General features: G+C 48.2%; 2 protein-coding genes across 2 annotated transcripts; both read right to left on the reverse strand.

The window, feature by feature from the left end:
* On the reverse strand, positions 1-6,103 carry CSUI_000853 (uncharacterized protein; the record flags this gene model as incomplete). Its single annotated transcript, XM_068061060.1, has 2 exons — positions 3,520-6,103; positions 1-2,727 (listed from the first exon to the last, which is right to left on the reverse strand). Coding segments are annotated over exons 1-2 (4,087 nt in total), but the record flags the coding sequence as incomplete, so codon positions are not given.
* Positions 6,104-7,250: 1,147 nt separating this feature from the next.
* CSUI_000854 (non-muscle myosin heavy) lies at positions 7,251-16,084 on the reverse strand. The gene is made up of 8 exons (XM_068061061.1): positions 13,953-16,084; positions 13,175-13,376; positions 12,527-12,617; positions 11,531-11,675; positions 10,506-10,683; positions 10,079-10,197; positions 9,201-9,297; positions 7,251-8,287 (listed from the first exon to the last, which is right to left on the reverse strand). The coding sequence occupies exons 1-8, from the start codon at positions 14,963-14,965 to the stop codon at positions 7,640-7,642; spliced, it is 2,493 nt and encodes an 830-aa protein (XP_067926958.1). The 5' UTR covers positions 14,966-16,084; the 3' UTR covers positions 7,251-7,639.
* Positions 16,085-16,697: the final 613 nt, after the last annotated feature.

Raw genomic sequence — 16,697 nt, forward strand, 5'->3', positions numbered from 1 at the left:
TTCTTCCAGAAGAAGAAGAAAGAGGCATCCCAGAAGAGACTGAAGAAAAAGATGTAGGAGGAGAAGAAACGAATGATGACCTCCTGCTCGAATGACTGAGAGGATCACAAGACGAGGAAGAAGAAGACGAAGATGAAGTAAGGTCAATAGCATAGCGTCCTGGAGGTAAGAGAGAATGAATGAATTTGAGGCGTATAAAGAAGATGAGAAGATTATAGATCTCTACATTTCCGGCTACAAAGTTCAACAAGATTCCTATCTCTTGTTGAAGGAGAACACCGGGGGGAGGAGGAGGAGGAGAACAGGATGAATTCTCTGATGAGAGGGTGGAGCTTTTACTATCTGTTTCACAGAGATAAGGAGGATGTCGCTGCATGCTATTAGGAGGGGCCGTCGACATGTTAGAACATCCCGAAGCAGAAGAAGTCGGGATAGACGATCCTGAGACAGAGGATGATAAAGAAGAGAATGCTCCTCCTAGATGAGTACGGCTATTAGCATTTCCATGAGAAGTGAAACTGCTACTAGCACCCCCAGAACCCCCTACTATGTCATAGTCTCCTCCTCTGGAGACTTCCCCTCCTCTTCCTTTTCCTTCTTCTTCTCCTCCTCCTCCTCCTCGCGTTCTTTTGGACGACGAAGGCGTCGAGGCGTTTGTCGTGTAAGCGTGAGAAGACAAGTCGGAAGGGAGAAAAGAAGCTTTGAGAATATCAACGCATGCATCCAGGTGTCGCGACACTTCAGCAAAGAATCTCCAGGGTTGCCGGAGCCAGATGAAGTGCTTTGTACGAATATGTGCGACTTTATAGAAATCCCTTGAAGCAGGAGTATCCGAGAGAAGAAGCTTTCGAACAGAAGGAGGGATAGGTAACGGCTGGATAGCTTCAAGTGTAGCTGCTAGAATTGGCTGAAGTGGGCGAACCTGAAACATAGGTCCTAGTCTCTGTATTGAAGTGTATAGCATCCCTATAGCACCATAGACTTCTTGATGAGCAGCACCAGCAGGATGCTGCTGTTCATGCGCTGGTCGTGTCTCCGCCAGAGCTGTGACTGCTGTGGATATTCTCTGTCTATAGTTGTGGAAAGCGAAGTCTTCTCCAGAATAGTTTGAGTTACCTGGAGGACGATTCACGAGAAACATTTCATTATCCGAGATTCCTTCGGTTGTCGTGGTCTTTTTCTTTCTTTTCTTACTCATCACTACATCCAATTGATGACTTGCTGAACTGCTACTACTACTACTATGAGGATGAGGAACATTCCGAGTTTTCTTTCTCAGAAGCTCACTGGTTGAATCTTCTTCTTCATCTTTTTCATCCCGCCCTTGTCCTTCCTCCGGAGAAAACAAAGGCACCGCATAACGGCCTGTTGTCTGTTCCTCACCCCGCGTCCCTACACCTCTTCCTTCTCTCCGTTTCTTTCCACTATGACTGCTACTGCTAGTGGTAGTAGTAGTAGGGAAACTCGTGATCCACTGGGGTGTCGCCGTTCGGAGACCTCCAGATCGTGATGAAGCTCCTCCATCTTGTGAGTGAGCCCCTGCTTCAATCGTCAAAGCTCTCCCTCCTTGATGAGTTTGTTGTGTATTCACAAGACGGCCACTTCGATCTCCTCCTCCTCCTTCTCCTTTCTTGAAGATCGATTGTTCGTCAAGCCATTCTCGCCAAACCGTATCCGCATGGTCTTCAAGATGTGGAAGGACAGTTGCTCTTAAAAGATGGAGATCCAGACCCTTCCCCTCTCCTGGAGAGAGGACGCCCTGTTGTACACATCTCCCAGCATCTGTCCCGCTAGATACGGATGACGACGATGTATGTGTGGTGATTCTTTTCCTCACATCGTCTTCGAGATATCTCCGAAGAAGTCCACGGAGTTTCATAATGCGAAGTATTAGCTTTGGCCGCAAGGTTGTTTCGAATACACCTCGATATGTGACATTCCTTCCCACTCCCATAGCCCGAAGAAGAGACACAACAGCCTCTGCCCGAGGATCTTGTAGACCCTGTGTTGCTTGCCAACGCTTACATACAACCAAAGCAGGAGAGACGTTTGATAAAACTGGGAGAACAGATGAAGAACTTCCACTACCACCCCCTACTGCTACTCCTCCACCTGTACTAGACGGTGAAGGAGGGAGATTTGGACCAGAGACACTCCACGCTTGGGGTGTATGAAGAGAATCAGATACAGGTGTAGGGTACTGCTGATGCGAAGTCATAGACAACACCATAGGAGACGCTGCCTCGCCTCCATGTTTCCCCTCACTCCTACCACTGCTACTTCCTTCTCCAAGTGAAAAAGGAGGTGGACCACTCCCACTACCAGCAGCACCAGTTGAGAAAGGACCAACCGTATGACTCAAAGAGGTTGGAGAGGGGGTGAGTTCCGTTACTTTGCCACCCTGAAAATGAGAAGAAGGATCTGGAGGAGACAGCTGATAAGACAAGAACGGAGAAGGCGTTGTGGAAGACGAAGACCCAGGGAGAGGAGGGGGGCGAAGAGCTGACGACCCATCTACTAAAGGCGGAAGGAGGTTTGATAAAAGATCAGCAGATGTGAAAGGTGGAGAAGTAGGGAGAGCAGGAGGTTCTATAGAAGAAGGAAGGAAAGAAGTTGTAGGTGCCGACGAAGAAGGCGAAGAAGAAGAAGCGATACTTGTTGGAGATGCATTGGTCCCATCTGTACTTGCTAGAAGAGAGGCTGGAGGACGACTCAACATATATGCCTCTGAAGAACATAGACGAGAAGTTCACATAGTCCAGGAGGAAAAAACCGACATGAGCAATTTGAATCGATTGGACACCTTTATAGAAGGCATATACCGATTCTATGCCTTATACAGACAGCCAAGAGACCGCCAGTCCCTTCACAGAAGAGAAATCTGATTGGCACCCGTCGCCAAGCATTAAGAGACTTCAGTAGGTATACGTACATCTCCACATAGACAGAAAGAAGTGAGAGAAACACCATAATCGCTATCTCTATATCAAGTGGCGAGGCTGTTTGCGAGTTCACGCCGTAGATGCATTTACCCACCCTTGTTCAGGATATACAGAGTGTACGAACACTCAGTAACATGAAAGCAGCAGAATCCGCAGCTGGTTGTACTGGTCATCAATAGAAAAGTAGCCCCGGACGCCAGACCGTGTCTACGCTCTCCCGTTACTAACACAGCCGTTGTTGACAGTGAGCTATTATGAATCGATATCTGTACAAGCCGGTCCAAGACTTGCTGCAATGGTACGCCCTGCGTACATAGATACGTATGTGTACATCATGGTAGTGGTGTATATACTACGTCGATCTCATACAGTCATTTTAGCTGTCTTGTTTTTAATGTCTTCACTCGACAAGTGGTCGTAAGGAAACCTTCTTCGTGTCTCCACTTGTTGTGTTCGCAAGCCAGGAAGGAGCCGAGCAAGAAAACGAGCTAGACAAGAAGATAAACATACATCAGCATTCTCTCTCTCCCTACGCGTTTCATGTTTCCCTCTCCCTTCCCTACGTGTTTCGCCTTACGTTCAAAGAACTGTCGAAGGGCTTGTTTTCCAGCTGGGCCGCAGTGAAGTCCCTCTGGAGGTTTGAGCTGTAAGAGGGCCTGTTGCTGGTGTGTTTGATATTGAATGGTGAGTTCTTTTAAGAGCTGTTCCTGCTGTCTTTGAAGCTGTCGTATTCTCTCTCTTTCTTGAAGTAGCTCGGTACGTTTTCGATCCATTTGCTGAGCTGATAGGAGAAAATTTTCATCCCCTAGTCCGCCTAAGACGAGCTTTCCTCCTCCCCCTGCTGCTCCAGAGAAAGGCTCTCCAAGTGGTCGGGAATAGAAAGACGGAGATAGAGGAGTCGTGACAGGCGGTAGGTGTGGGACCTGAAGAGCACCATTGCGATCATGCTGTATAGATGCTGTCGCGACTCCTGCAGGCTGAATGATATGAGATGATAATGGTGTCGACGACGATCCCAGAGTAGATGTCGGGGGAGCAGAACCAGCGGATTTTGACAAGGTAGACAATCCTCCTAGGGTTCCTAGGAACCCAGCTTGCCGCATGTGGATGGAAGGAGGAGAGAATAGAGGATCAGGAACATGCGTTGCCGTAGCGTTATTGTTACTATGAGGATGAGGATAATCAGCACTGCTTTCTTGATGGACTGAAGTGGAAGAGGAATATCCAGGGAGAAGATTACCGTGGAGAGGTATGTGACCGCTACCTCCTCCTGCAGGGGTCCTATGAGTATCGTGTCCTGGAAAGCTACCACCCAAGGCAGGGGGTGATGTCCCTGTGGTTGTTTGAGGAGCTATAGGAGTTGTAGAACTAGTCCCAAGAAGCAAATATCCTCTATCGTGAGGGCGAGGCTGAAGAGAAGGGTGCGGATGAAGAAACAGGGAACTTGTCTCTTCTTTCCCACCTAGATGTAAGGAAGAAGATGCTGACGCTGAAGTTGGGGGGAACTGTGGTCGAACATGCACTCCAGGCGCTACTGCTCCTCTCACATCGTGGAATATTGTTCGCCGGTCTAGTTGGCCAGTTCCGGCCGTCAGTAGAGAGGGAGTTGCCTGTTGAGTAAGCGGCGCCAGAGGTCGTACCGAAGTTGAAGGAGGAAGCATCAACGTATGGTGAAATGGAGAAGGGAGATTTTGTTGGCTGGACTGAAGAGAAGCTTGCTGAGAAAGTTGATGGAGCAAAGCTTCAATCTGTCCTTCCTGTTGTCGAAGTGACAAAAGAGTTCTCTCCACCTGGTGAAAGTCTTTCTGTCGATCTTTCGGCTGGGACGGTAGCTGCTGGTTCTGCTGATCATCCGGGTGCTGCTGCTGCTGCTGCCACACACCGGGAGCTCCTGCTGCAGTGGCCTGCAGGAAATCGGGACTCCACCCACTTGTCATCTTTCACGAAACAAACGAAGAAACTTCCTCACTACTGGTACGCTTTCGAACAAACTCATCGTCGGGCCGGCCACCGTCTTCTCTCCTCCCCGCCGTTCAAACCGAAACAAGGAGGACAGAAATGATACACGAAACCTTCACATCTTGGATGGCGCCGCACTTGCCGCTCTCGACTTCTCCATGGTCGACGACACGGGAAAGAAGAATGGAACGCGAGTGATACGGTTACGACGAGTTGCCTTCTATGTGGAAGCGCACTTGAAAGACAATGAAAAATGACAAGGAATGCGGGAGACTTCGTCTCCAAGGCGGGGGAGAGACTGGGGAGATCAAATGAAAGGAAGGCCTGAAAAACCTTTTTCTACTGCCTTACCAGAGAGGGCAATAAACGGCGAAGAAAAAGAGATAGAACACAACAGTGAAAACATGCAGGCAACGATCACTCGTCAGCTCTTTTCACAGTGCCGACAGCATCCATCAAAAGAGTCTCCGAAGCAAGAACTATGGGACAAACCGCGTCCTATTCTCTTTCTGAAAGTTCCGGGAAGAACAAGCGGCTTTCTTTTCGGTATCTCTGCTTAGTCACCACGTGACCGACAACAGAACGGTCAGGCACGGGAAAGGGACAACCTTGAGACAGACCTTTATCCTCTTGCCCCAGACACACCAAAAAGGCTGCATTCTCTTGTCTCGTCAAGAGATAGAATACAGTAGAGACACTATGGGAGAACCAGTCGTGCCTTTCTTTCCGAGCAAGCACTGTGGCCGCTGGGGGGTGCACACTGGGGTGCACGAAGGAGAGTTAGAAATTCGTGCGAGAGTCCCTCGTCTCTGAAAGGAAACGCTGTTCAGCAGCCAGAAGAGATGCTTCCAGAAGTACACCATAAATATCTAAGCCCTTTGCTACTGGAGGCGGGGTATTCGTGAACGTCCTCTCGATGGCAACACGGGCATCTACAACTGCATTAGGACAAAATGTCGGCTGGGCCCCAGCCAGAACTGAGGTTTGTTCTGGGATGACATCGCACCATTCGGCATGTTCAAGGAAAGCAAAAAAGACCGTGTCGTTGCGTTTACGCTTCTGCTTTGGTGGCTGACTCTGGAGAGGCAAAGAACGCAGCCCCGCCTTGTGCCATAGATGCAACAGGACAGCAGCGAGTTCATGAACTGAGCCGTCAGAATAATGATCAACTGTTTGCAAGCAATAGAACGAAACACCACAACATTGTTGGGTGGCAGCCAGTCGTGTGTGCTAGTGCCCAGTACTGTATGGACACTTTTTCCAGGACAGCGAGAACGCTCTAGCGAGGTCTAACGGAACCTGCATGCGGACAGTATCCTGAATAAGCGCAAGCGATATCGACTGGCCGTTGTCACGACGTGAGTCTTCGGCGTCTGGATGTACCTCCGGCTGCTTCGGGAAAACAGCGATCCCGCACGTGTGCTGCTTAGACTTTCTCTTCCGGGCGGTCCTCGGGTACGCCAGAGTCGCCGCTTGTAAACCCTAATTACTTGGCTCTCGACCACCTCCGTATTCTGTGTTTCAGCACGAAGTCCACGGCACGTACTCGAGAACAGCCACAAGCCCGCAGACAGAGTGTCTGTTAGAGCAGTGGTGTCCCACATTCTCTGTCCTGGCGAAGGAGTACTCCTTCACTGGAGCATGATTCGAGAGGGTTAGCCAGCAGAAGAGAAACCCAGGCTGGCGAAGCATATGTTTCCCACGCCTGTTCGAGGAACACGAGACAGAAACTGCAAGAAACTGGGACAAGCAAGCACCGCTTTCTTTTTCCGCCCTGTTTTCCTTTTGGACTGGCACTTCAGAAGCCTTGCGTAATAGTGATTGATGGCAATGCTCTGCCGAAGAGCAAAGGAGCGAATGGCGGTTTGCGGCGCACTCCGAGACAATGCTTGTGGTACAGGAAACCAGTCTCCAGATTACACACTCTACCTCCGTGTTATATTCATGCCAGTCCCTCAACTTTGCTGGCGCGGCTTCCCTCAGACAAAGGCGTCAACCGCTACAGCCAAACCGGTTCCATCTGAAACTCATGCTGCCTGTCGGGCTAGCCAGGGTAGGGCGCGAAGCTGATCGCTGGTATGCAAGTGTACATGAAGAAGAGTGGACTATCAACCTATCACCCTTCAAGAACGCACCAGCGAGTCCGGGCTCGTGACCTTGCAAGACGGCAGCAGAAGAAAACCAGCCGAATCATGAGGGCATGACGCTACACCTTAAACAAAACCCCGGTCACAAAACACGGCTGGGTAATTGTGGCTTCAGAATTGGCTCGGGTGACGGGACGCAGCTTGGGTCTGCGCCTTGAAGAAAGCGAACGTTCTCTCATTTCGAGCCTCTTCACTGGTTCTAGTACCAAATGTCTTGACAAGGACAAGAACAGAGTTTCCACTGCAACTTGGGAGCTGATCTCTAACACACTGAGGTCTCTCCCGGGTTCTTGCACTAAGCATTGGCTCCTCGTTCGGGCTCGGGTAGGCGCAGACTCTACACCCATCATTTGCCTACCTGACGAGTGCGTGGGCGGCCATGAGGCACCGATGTGGGTATAAAAAAAAGAAGGCGACTTTTTTTTCACGTGAATCTATTCCCCCCACGTGCCTGGTGTGCATATCAACCACCCGCGACGTTCTCAAGACGGCGGTACCTGATAGTGAAACGATTGCTCAGGCAATCAACCTGCAAGGTGACGTTTCCCCTTCTACCACTTGGCGACTTCGAGAGAAGATTTCATGTTATTTTCAGTCTGTCTCCGTTGAGCCGAAGGCCGTTGTCAATGTTTTCAAGACAATGGCAGCAATATGCTCGGTGAAAATCTTCACTTGTTTCTTTCGAGGTTGACCTTCTCTTTCTGATAGGCACCGAGTTTTCCTCCTCGGCCCCAGCATGTCTATTCCGTTCTCACTACCCGGCATTCTTAGATCGTTTTCTTCCAGCTCTTCTTCTAGTGAAGTGTTCCTTCCTCTCTTAGTTCCAGATGTCGAACAACTCAGTCTTGATCTCCTTCCGAATTCTGCTTGCTGTGTTAGACTATAAGGTGCGTAATCATAGATCGTTTTTCGTGATTGGGCCCCCACTGCTGCTCCGCTGTCGACTTCCGCAGCTGTCCTCTCTCTGTACCCGTTTCCCTCGTAGGCAAACCCCTGGTTCGGCAGGGAAGCGCCCGTCTTCTTTGAGTTCTCAGATGTGAGCCCAGGCTGCTGTAGCGTGCATATAGTGGAAAAGTAGTTTCGAATCGCACGCTCTAGCCTTTCTTCTAGCCAGGTCAACTGAGGTGTCACGCGTACACTGAAAAAGGAAGAAATCTTGTATGCGTGTGGCTCCTGAGCTTCGAGCGAAAGCTCCAAACCCTCAATGGAAATCTCGTAATCCGTTGTGCATCCCATTGGCTGCAACAGGAAGGGGACATCATAAATAAAGCACATCCGACAGATACACAACTATCTGGAGGAGAAAAAGACTCAATAGATCTCCCTCCATCTTTCTTCTTAAACGACACCTCCATAGTACAACCCAACACTTCACATGAACGACCAACACACCTGTCTACCTACTTCCATGTGTATTCTCTCTCACAGAGCATCCAAAGGTTCACATGTGTATATGTATGTATGTGCGCATGTATGCATATCTGCCTAAATGACACCAGCGTGTGTGCCCCTGTCCCCTTCCCCCCCCCTACCTCATAACGTTTCATACCTACATTCTCAAGATGCCGGCGTGTACAACACGCATCTTATACGCGCATCTACACACATGAAAAAGACAGAATTTCGCTCTCGTCTATCTTTTGTTTGCAAGACCGTGTCTCAGAAAAGCATACTCCATGATATCTACATGGATTTACCCCCTACCACCGCACCCACGAAAGGCGTTGCTGTGACCAGATGGAACGCCCGGGAGTGCATGCAACGCCTAGTCTCACGAAGACAAGAATCTTGCAGATACACGCACTCAGAAGGTGTGTCTGTTTGAAGAGTTCTGATATGAGAAAGAGAGGGTGGGATAGGCTAGTGCACCGTTTGCCAAGACCCCCCATGCAGTCATCTATGGATCCGCATGCACAGTCTGTGTGTTATGTATCACACGACGTACATACATCAGCATACAAAAGAGAAGAAACCAGCACGCGTAACGTCTGCTTGCCGGAAATTAAAAGATGTACGGATTCATTCACATTCCCATGTCCCCACTCTCAGAGAACTCGCTCCCCTTTCCGGAGAACGAGAGAAGATGAATGAAGTTCTCTTCTCCAGAAAAAGCAGCGCCTCTCTATCTCTGTCACTGTGCCTTTCTTCTTACTTTATACTGGAGCGTGACATATTTAGGAGTTCTTTCCACGATGAATAGAGGAGAAAAAGCAGCCAAGCCCCGTATCTGTCGATCCAGGGCATCGATTCTGCATGTCATATACAACGCCTCAAACACGCGGCATTCAAGCACATCTCTATAGGATCAGTCGTCGTATATAGGGAACCCATCTGTCTCTGTGATATACGCTGCCTATACACCACCAGATCTCGACAGCGCTCATGAGAAAGAGGAGAGAGAGAAAGACTACTGAACTACATCGAAAGAGAGAGGGGAAGACAGGAGACCTCCTTGATCCAGAGGGGAGAAAGAGGAAAAAGAATGAAGACGGAACAGAGACGCCTTTATAAGCAATGAAAGAAAAAAGTTAACACCAGTGACATGTATCGTATACCAAAAGAGACCGTCGAAAATGCATGCCAGTTACACGTCCTTTGAGAGGATTATAAGAGTGAGTGGGTAGTTTATATATATATATATATATGTACACGTATACTTACTTATCTATATGTTTATTGCTTCGGCTGATCTTTCCTCGGTTCTGCCCAACTCTCAAGACTGCGGTGTCACTTCATTCCCGTCTTCACACCTGAAAAATGTAAGCTTAGAGTAGGTACTTATATACATACAGTCCCTCTGCACGTATCCACACACGTATAAACATATATATATATATCTTCCTCATAAATGAGCATGCAATAAAGACACACACAAGACAACCCTGCGTCCCTGGTGAGTAGTATCGAGGCGAAGACTCAACTGGATGAAGATTTATCTATTTGTCTATCTATCTAGCTATAAATGGAAAGATCTTTTCTTCTTCTTTAACTACGAGAAGAACAAGAAGGAAGAAACTCGATGTTTCTTACCGTGTGTTCAGCTGTCGCATGCGATCGGCTTTATTAAGTTGATGTAGACTCTTCTCCGTAGTCCAGTCCTGAATCGCAAGAAGAAACTGCTGTCTCTTTTGCTTTAGCCGGCTCGCCACCTGTGACAAATGTTAGGGCCACAAGACAGACAAGGAAAGAGAGAGAGAGAGATAGACAAGTCCACTAAATCATACCTGTTATCTAGCCGTAGGTAATACAGAGAATAGACCAAGCACGCGCCGACAGACCACCTAGGCCTATACACACCTACCTATATAAATTTCTTCTATCTATCTACGGACCTGAATGGAGACCTACGGATAGTTGTACAGCAGGGCTTCGGCATTCAAAAAAACAAGCGAAGAAAGAAAGAAAGAAAGAAAGCAACTGGGATGTTGGGTTAGCTCCTCTCCCGTCGTCTACCTACCTGGTCGGCGGTTTTCTTTGTTACTTGGAGTCTTTCTTGGAGAGCCTGAATTTCTTTCTGCTGCGCATGCAGTTTTTGATCGATCTGTCTTTCCCACGTCATGCCTTTCTTAACGTAAGGTGCTACCTCATCGAGGTGTATCTCGATCTCAGCTGCTGCCTCAATGAAAAGCTCTCCCCTGTTAGTGAGAAACAACAAGAAGCAAGAAGAGAGAAAACCGAAGAACCTTCCTTTCTTCTTTATCCGAATCGTGCTCCTACCAGTGAGCTGCGTGGGACTATTTGAGAAAGCATTCAGACAGGAGATATCGAAAAAATGTCCGGAAGAACATGTACAGCAGGTCTAACACATCAATACCAGTAGAACAACCACGTGATACACATAAAACCAAAGGAGTATCTTTCTTTCTCTCTCCTTTCTCTGTGGATGTATGTACACCTGAGCTCACAACATCCGATGGCATAAACAACTTGATGATCTCTCTCTGTTTCTCTATCGATGTATACAAGCTTTCTTTTCAGGAAGGTTATCTCTCTCCTTCTACCGCGCGTTCGCCCCCATCCGATTATTTTGAGGCAGGCATAAAGTCTAAGTCTGTTCAAGAAATAACGAACTGCCCTAACTCCAATCAAGCAAGCTTGTGTGTGGATAGGTGAGTTAGGCGAAGACAGTAAACGGCTTTTAGACTTGTATACGACCCTCTCATCTCCATCACTTGTTTCTTCTCTCCTCTATCTTTGTCACATTTTTCATTCTTTGAGTAGCAAAAACGGCGTCTGTTCTCTATCACCCAGCCTACTAGGCATGCGAAGATTTTCTTCAGCCCTCTCCATGAAGAAACCCAACCACGTCAGATAGGTTTTCTCGGCCTGTTTTCCCTTCTACATCTCATCTCTCTCTTCGAATACAAACATATACATATAAGACAAGGTGGAATAAGAAAGAAGAGAGATCATTTTACCAGCTTATACATGATATCTTCCTAGGCCATGTCTATGCACTTGAATAGAATCTTCACTGCGTACCATCGTGATACAAACGTAGCGCGTTTTGTAATAGTCGATTGGGCTTCAGATAAGCGTTCAGCTAGAAGAGTTAGATGATCTCCTAGGGCATTCGATGCTGCTGTCGATTTCGCTTTCGCTTTTATCGAGAGACTTGAACTTTCTTCTGAGACAAAAGGAGAACAAAGAGGCACAACCAACCGTCTATTGCGGTCTAAAAATAATATCGTTGAAGGACATATATATACACATATGCCCATGTAGATACACCAGTGGATATTTTCATACACATATATTTATAATAGAGAGGTCATTTGATGGCTGATAGCTATTCCGAATGAAGAGAAGATCTATAGGAGCTTCCCTTTGCCTGGGCAAGTATCGCGTTCGAGAATGCAGGGGAGAGTGGAGGTAAAGCTATGCGTAGTTGTTTATGAAAGAGAACGTACGATGACTGCACCAGGTCCAAATGTGAGGATGTATATGATGTGAAGGAAAGAAGAGATAAAATGAACTGTTATGTGCTACAGAGAGAAGACAGAGGAGAAGAATGAAAGACAGACAGGCTCCTTTCATTACCCTCCTCATTTCAAATCTCATGCTTTCTCGATTTCCGTGAATGAGAAGAAAGATAGAAGACATGGACTCTAATACACTTCTTTACATATAAAACCGTTGGTTCTGCCTTCTTGAAGATAGGTGCCATGTACATGTGGATGTATACAATGGATACAGACCACATGAATATACATATATATATTGTTTCTAAGAAACCGAATCGCAGCTGACGGCTTGAGGTATCTCCTTCAAGAAGAATCTCTGCTCTATCGGAGAGAAGACTGTCGCACGTAGAGAAGCGAGTTCGTGTGTATGTACCAAGGGAGGTAAAAACTACGTGCTGCCAGTCTCTTTCTTGAGTGTGGAGCAGACTTAGAAGTCTTTTGATGTCCCCAGACAGGAAGTGAACGGCAGAAAGAAAAGAACTAGCATCGAATCGCGGAGAAGGAATCTTCTTACCTCCAGCAGACTGCAATGCAGATGCGGCCATACACTCCGCTTCAAGGAGCTCAATAAACTGTTTATTCTCGTCTTTCTCGTGTTCTTCTTCCTGTGTGTGCACATCAACAGAATAGAAAGAGAGCATATGAATATATGTACACAAGAAGTCTCAGAAGCTCTATCCATGCCCATGATACCGACTTGCTTTTCAAGTCACCTAGAGAGTCGGGAACCTAACGTGTGAACCGTACGTACACGTACTGGGATGAATGAATAAACGGATGTTTAACTTCCCCCTCATCTTGGTGATACATAAGCGTAAAGAGGCCAGGAAGAATACATGCCGTCTTGACTGGTAGAGATATGAAGACTGAAGTGAAGGGCAAAGGAGCCCGTGCCAAGGGGATGGATGGCTGCCGTAGTTGAAAAGAGCTGTGAGTCTATTTAGTTATTAGCTGATTAGGCACGCCGTGCGAGTTTCTAGCGAAATAGAGAGACGAGCCTAGTGGCCCAGCAGTGGCTGGAGACGACGGATACAGAGGAACCTCAGTCTCAGCGGTGTTATCAACGTGCATGCATGCATTCATGGATGAATATAGAGTTTGGTGAAGAGAGAGATGATTCTTTCTTCCAGAGTCTACTGTCTATCCACTTCTATGCTTATACCTGTATTGTGGCGGTTGAGCGTGTATCAGAGAGCGGTCCAGGTGCATGACGATGAGGCAGAGAAGAAAGAGCCTGAGCTGCTTGGACTGCAGCAGCAGCAACAGCAGCGGAGAGATTCTCATCACATATGCCCTGAGACGCATATGACGAGGCGGTAGCCTGAATACGCTGTTCCAGCTGGTAAAGAGCTGAGGCATATGAGCTGTTGAAGAAGAGCATCAAGCATAGGCAACAGACACACGAACTCATATTTGACGAGGTCCAAATAGATAAGCTCTGAAACACAACTCCACGTCGAGACTGATTTGAGAGGCGTAGAGATATAGACTTGTGGACTCTCGTGTCTTGAAACTTCTTCAGGTTATCTATCCAGTTGAAAGATATGAAAAGTCGTTTACAGTTTCTTATACGCTTATTCGCGGAACTTCTACCCTAGGTTAGACACTTCAATGCAGAGTCACCTCGAGTCAGTCAGGTAGGGCCAAGAAAAAGACCTGCAAAGGTATACTCGTCTACCTATGTATGTATCTGCTCATCTATATGAAAGAACCAGACTGGGCATCACAGGGGTGTATTGGCAATGACTCACGGCTCTACTCCCGGGGTCATCTCCTAAATCAGAACTATGTACATGTAAGTCATGAGCGCTTCCCTACCTATACATATATATGCATGTATGTGGTGGATGTGCATATATGGCAGCAAAGAAGCAAATACGGTTTCTACACGTGCGTACGTGAGGAAGTAAAAAGTGACGCCGCATGCATAGACTTCCTACCTCACTTCATCCAGTTGCTTTTGTACGGCTATAAGTAGAATCTTTTGCTGTTTCCAGCAAACGGAGCCTCGTGGTATATCCCTGAGAAGATCTTCTTTGTCTCTGTTCTTTCTTGCTGAAGAAGAACGTGGAGAAGAATCACGAGAAGATGGATTCCTTTTGTCATCGTTCGAGGTAAAGTTTATCCCTTCTCTTTTCTTCTTTTCTTGTCCATCATGAGATAGAGAAGAGGAAAGAGAGGAAGAAGAGTGCGGTTGCCTGACAACATGAGGCTTTCCAGCACTTCTTGTTGATGTACAAGTATCCGAGAAAGCAGAGAAAGAAGAGGTCCTTAAGTCTATATTACGCGATGAATGATCTGCGATTAACCGAGAGGCCGCTTCACCGGCGTCAAGAACATCTTGCTGGACTCGGCGTAGTTGATGAATGGTTTTCTCGCATGCATTCTGTGCACTTTGAAGAGCCTCAAGTAAAGAAAAGTCTAGTTCAGAACACTTCGTCTTCGCCACAGAGAGTAATAGAGGATTGCCTCTGTCTTCTACTTCAGTAGGGGACCGCTCATGCGTCTCAGTCGTTCCTTCTCTGTCTGCTTGCGGGTTGGGTTCTTTCGAATCATCTGTCAGGCTCGTTTTTCTATTCGCACGTCCAGATAACGGGGTGTCTTCGCGTTGAGGAGGGATAGCAGAGACGGGTAGCTTCATCTGTTTTGAAGTGACGACCTCCTTGGGAAGGTGTATGACACCGTCACTTCCACTACCAGGCTCATGGATGACAGGGGATTGTTCACAGCCGCTTCGGGATCGTGGGGCTGGACAGTTTCTCTCTGAAGTATAGTCACGAAGAACTTTACGGAATTCACGCACAGATTTGTCCCCCGCTCTGGTGATGCTTTCTCTTGAAATTCTTTCAAGCGAAACTCCCTGCTGGACCTTCTCTATAGAGCCTTTCTGTCTGACGGAAGAAGACAGGTGTTGGGAGGAAGCTAAGAGATGGTGGAAATCCAAGAGACCCATCGTTGTTCAAACGATGTGTGGACGACGTAACGAGAAGGCCTCTCTTTACTTTCTACCTGTGCATGGTGCGGCGACTCTTTTCATGCCCATCACTGGCACCAAGCGAGGAAGTCAACGTTCAGCCTTCTCTTAGGCTAGGCAAGCGGTAGAGAGACAATCCAGGGGATACGGATGGTTTTATCTTTGAGTCGCCTTGTGACTCACAGAAAAGGCCTGTAACTAGTTCATCGGACTCGCTGGTCCCTCCGTCCGCTTCGGCTCGAGTTGCAGACTATCTCCGCGCATGGTGACTCCAGAGGAAGAACACGTGCCGGGCGTGTCGTCAGAATTCTCCGGAAACATTGAAGATGAACACAAAGCAACTTTGTCCCGGCATCAGTTGATCGGCGCCTGCTCCCTTGGGGGTCTGAAGAAGGATTCTGCGAAGTCAGGACCTCGGTACAAGACACGCACGCAGCGGAAGCGTGACGAGACGTTTCCCGCTCGGCAGAAGAACTGAGACCGTTGACTGACAGCTAGAAAAGTTAAGCTTCTTCCTCGTGGTTTCAGTTGGTGCTCTACGAATCTACTTGCGGGAAAGAAAGTGTTCGCTCCGCAGCAGACAAGGAAAAAACTCGTAAGAATTACGAGAATCTACACGAGGTCAAGGTGCGAGAATCGCCACGTTATAACGTTCCGGAGCGTCCACGGTGCCCTGTGCGACGTCGGTCCGGGCTTGCAATTTACTGGTGAGGACAGAAGATCTCTGCTTGGTTGAGTCCCCGGATGCTCAAGTTAGAAAGATGACAAACGCAGACCACCCCCCAATGAGAATGAGAACTGAATCTGCTACGGCAAGGGCGAGTAACGGGATTGATAGAGGCACGTCGGGATAGCCTTTTGATGGCGCGAAGGACTCATCCAGAAGTGTGACCAGTGTTCTTTGAGAACTTCGGATCAGTTGGTGTGGACGAATCTGAGGCGCCGGGTACAGCCTTGACAAGACAGACGCGACGGTGTGTCAGCACTTGGACCGCCTCGGCGGACAAAGCGACACGAGGCGCAGCAAGGCCTGTGAAGATTCGGGTAGACAGAGAGGTAAAGTACTGGAGAGACGCAATTTTTATCCAAAGAAATCAGATTATCTGTAAACCGCTACTGAAGACCAGCCCGCTTTGAGCATGCAGAAGCGTGGCCGGCGGGAGGGTCGGCTCCCAACAGATGCACGGAGCAGCGCGTGTGGTAGCACCGTAGTGTACCATCGCTTTCTGTGAGTAGTTTCAATTCGGCTGGCTGCCAAGGCGGCAGTTTCAGTAAACCGATTAGGCGTAATGCAGAATCCCGAGGCATCACGGGAAATACCTGTCGCGAGCTGATGCTGCAAAGTACATGAGTTTCCGCTCCAGGAATCGACGTCTCTTGTACCGTTTTCTCGTGGGTCACCTATGGCCAGTACACAAAGGAGGCCCGGCGTCACCCAGTGACCTACATGACCCTGTGTCCTCGTCGAGTCGTTGTCTCAAGACATGCTCAAGTGTCATCGTTGTTCGCCACGCCACACAGCCGTCCCAGGTGACTGAGCAAAGAGACACAAGCTGTCGAGAGACTGAGTTCAGTAGTCTGCCTGTACCTGCTGCCTGGACCCTGAACCAGCTAGCGAGCCCGACTGGCACACCAGCAACCTGTAAGCTGGATGTATCCCTGGGGAGCAGTAAGCGAGCCGTGGCGATGCTGCAAATGGCTTCATGGTACA

Source organism: Cystoisospora suis (assembly GCF_002600585.1).
Source record: "Cystoisospora suis strain Wien I chromosome Unknown contig_323, whole genome shotgun sequence".
NCBI classification, from domain to species: domain Eukaryota; phylum Apicomplexa; class Conoidasida; order Eucoccidiorida; family Sarcocystidae; genus Cystoisospora; species Cystoisospora suis.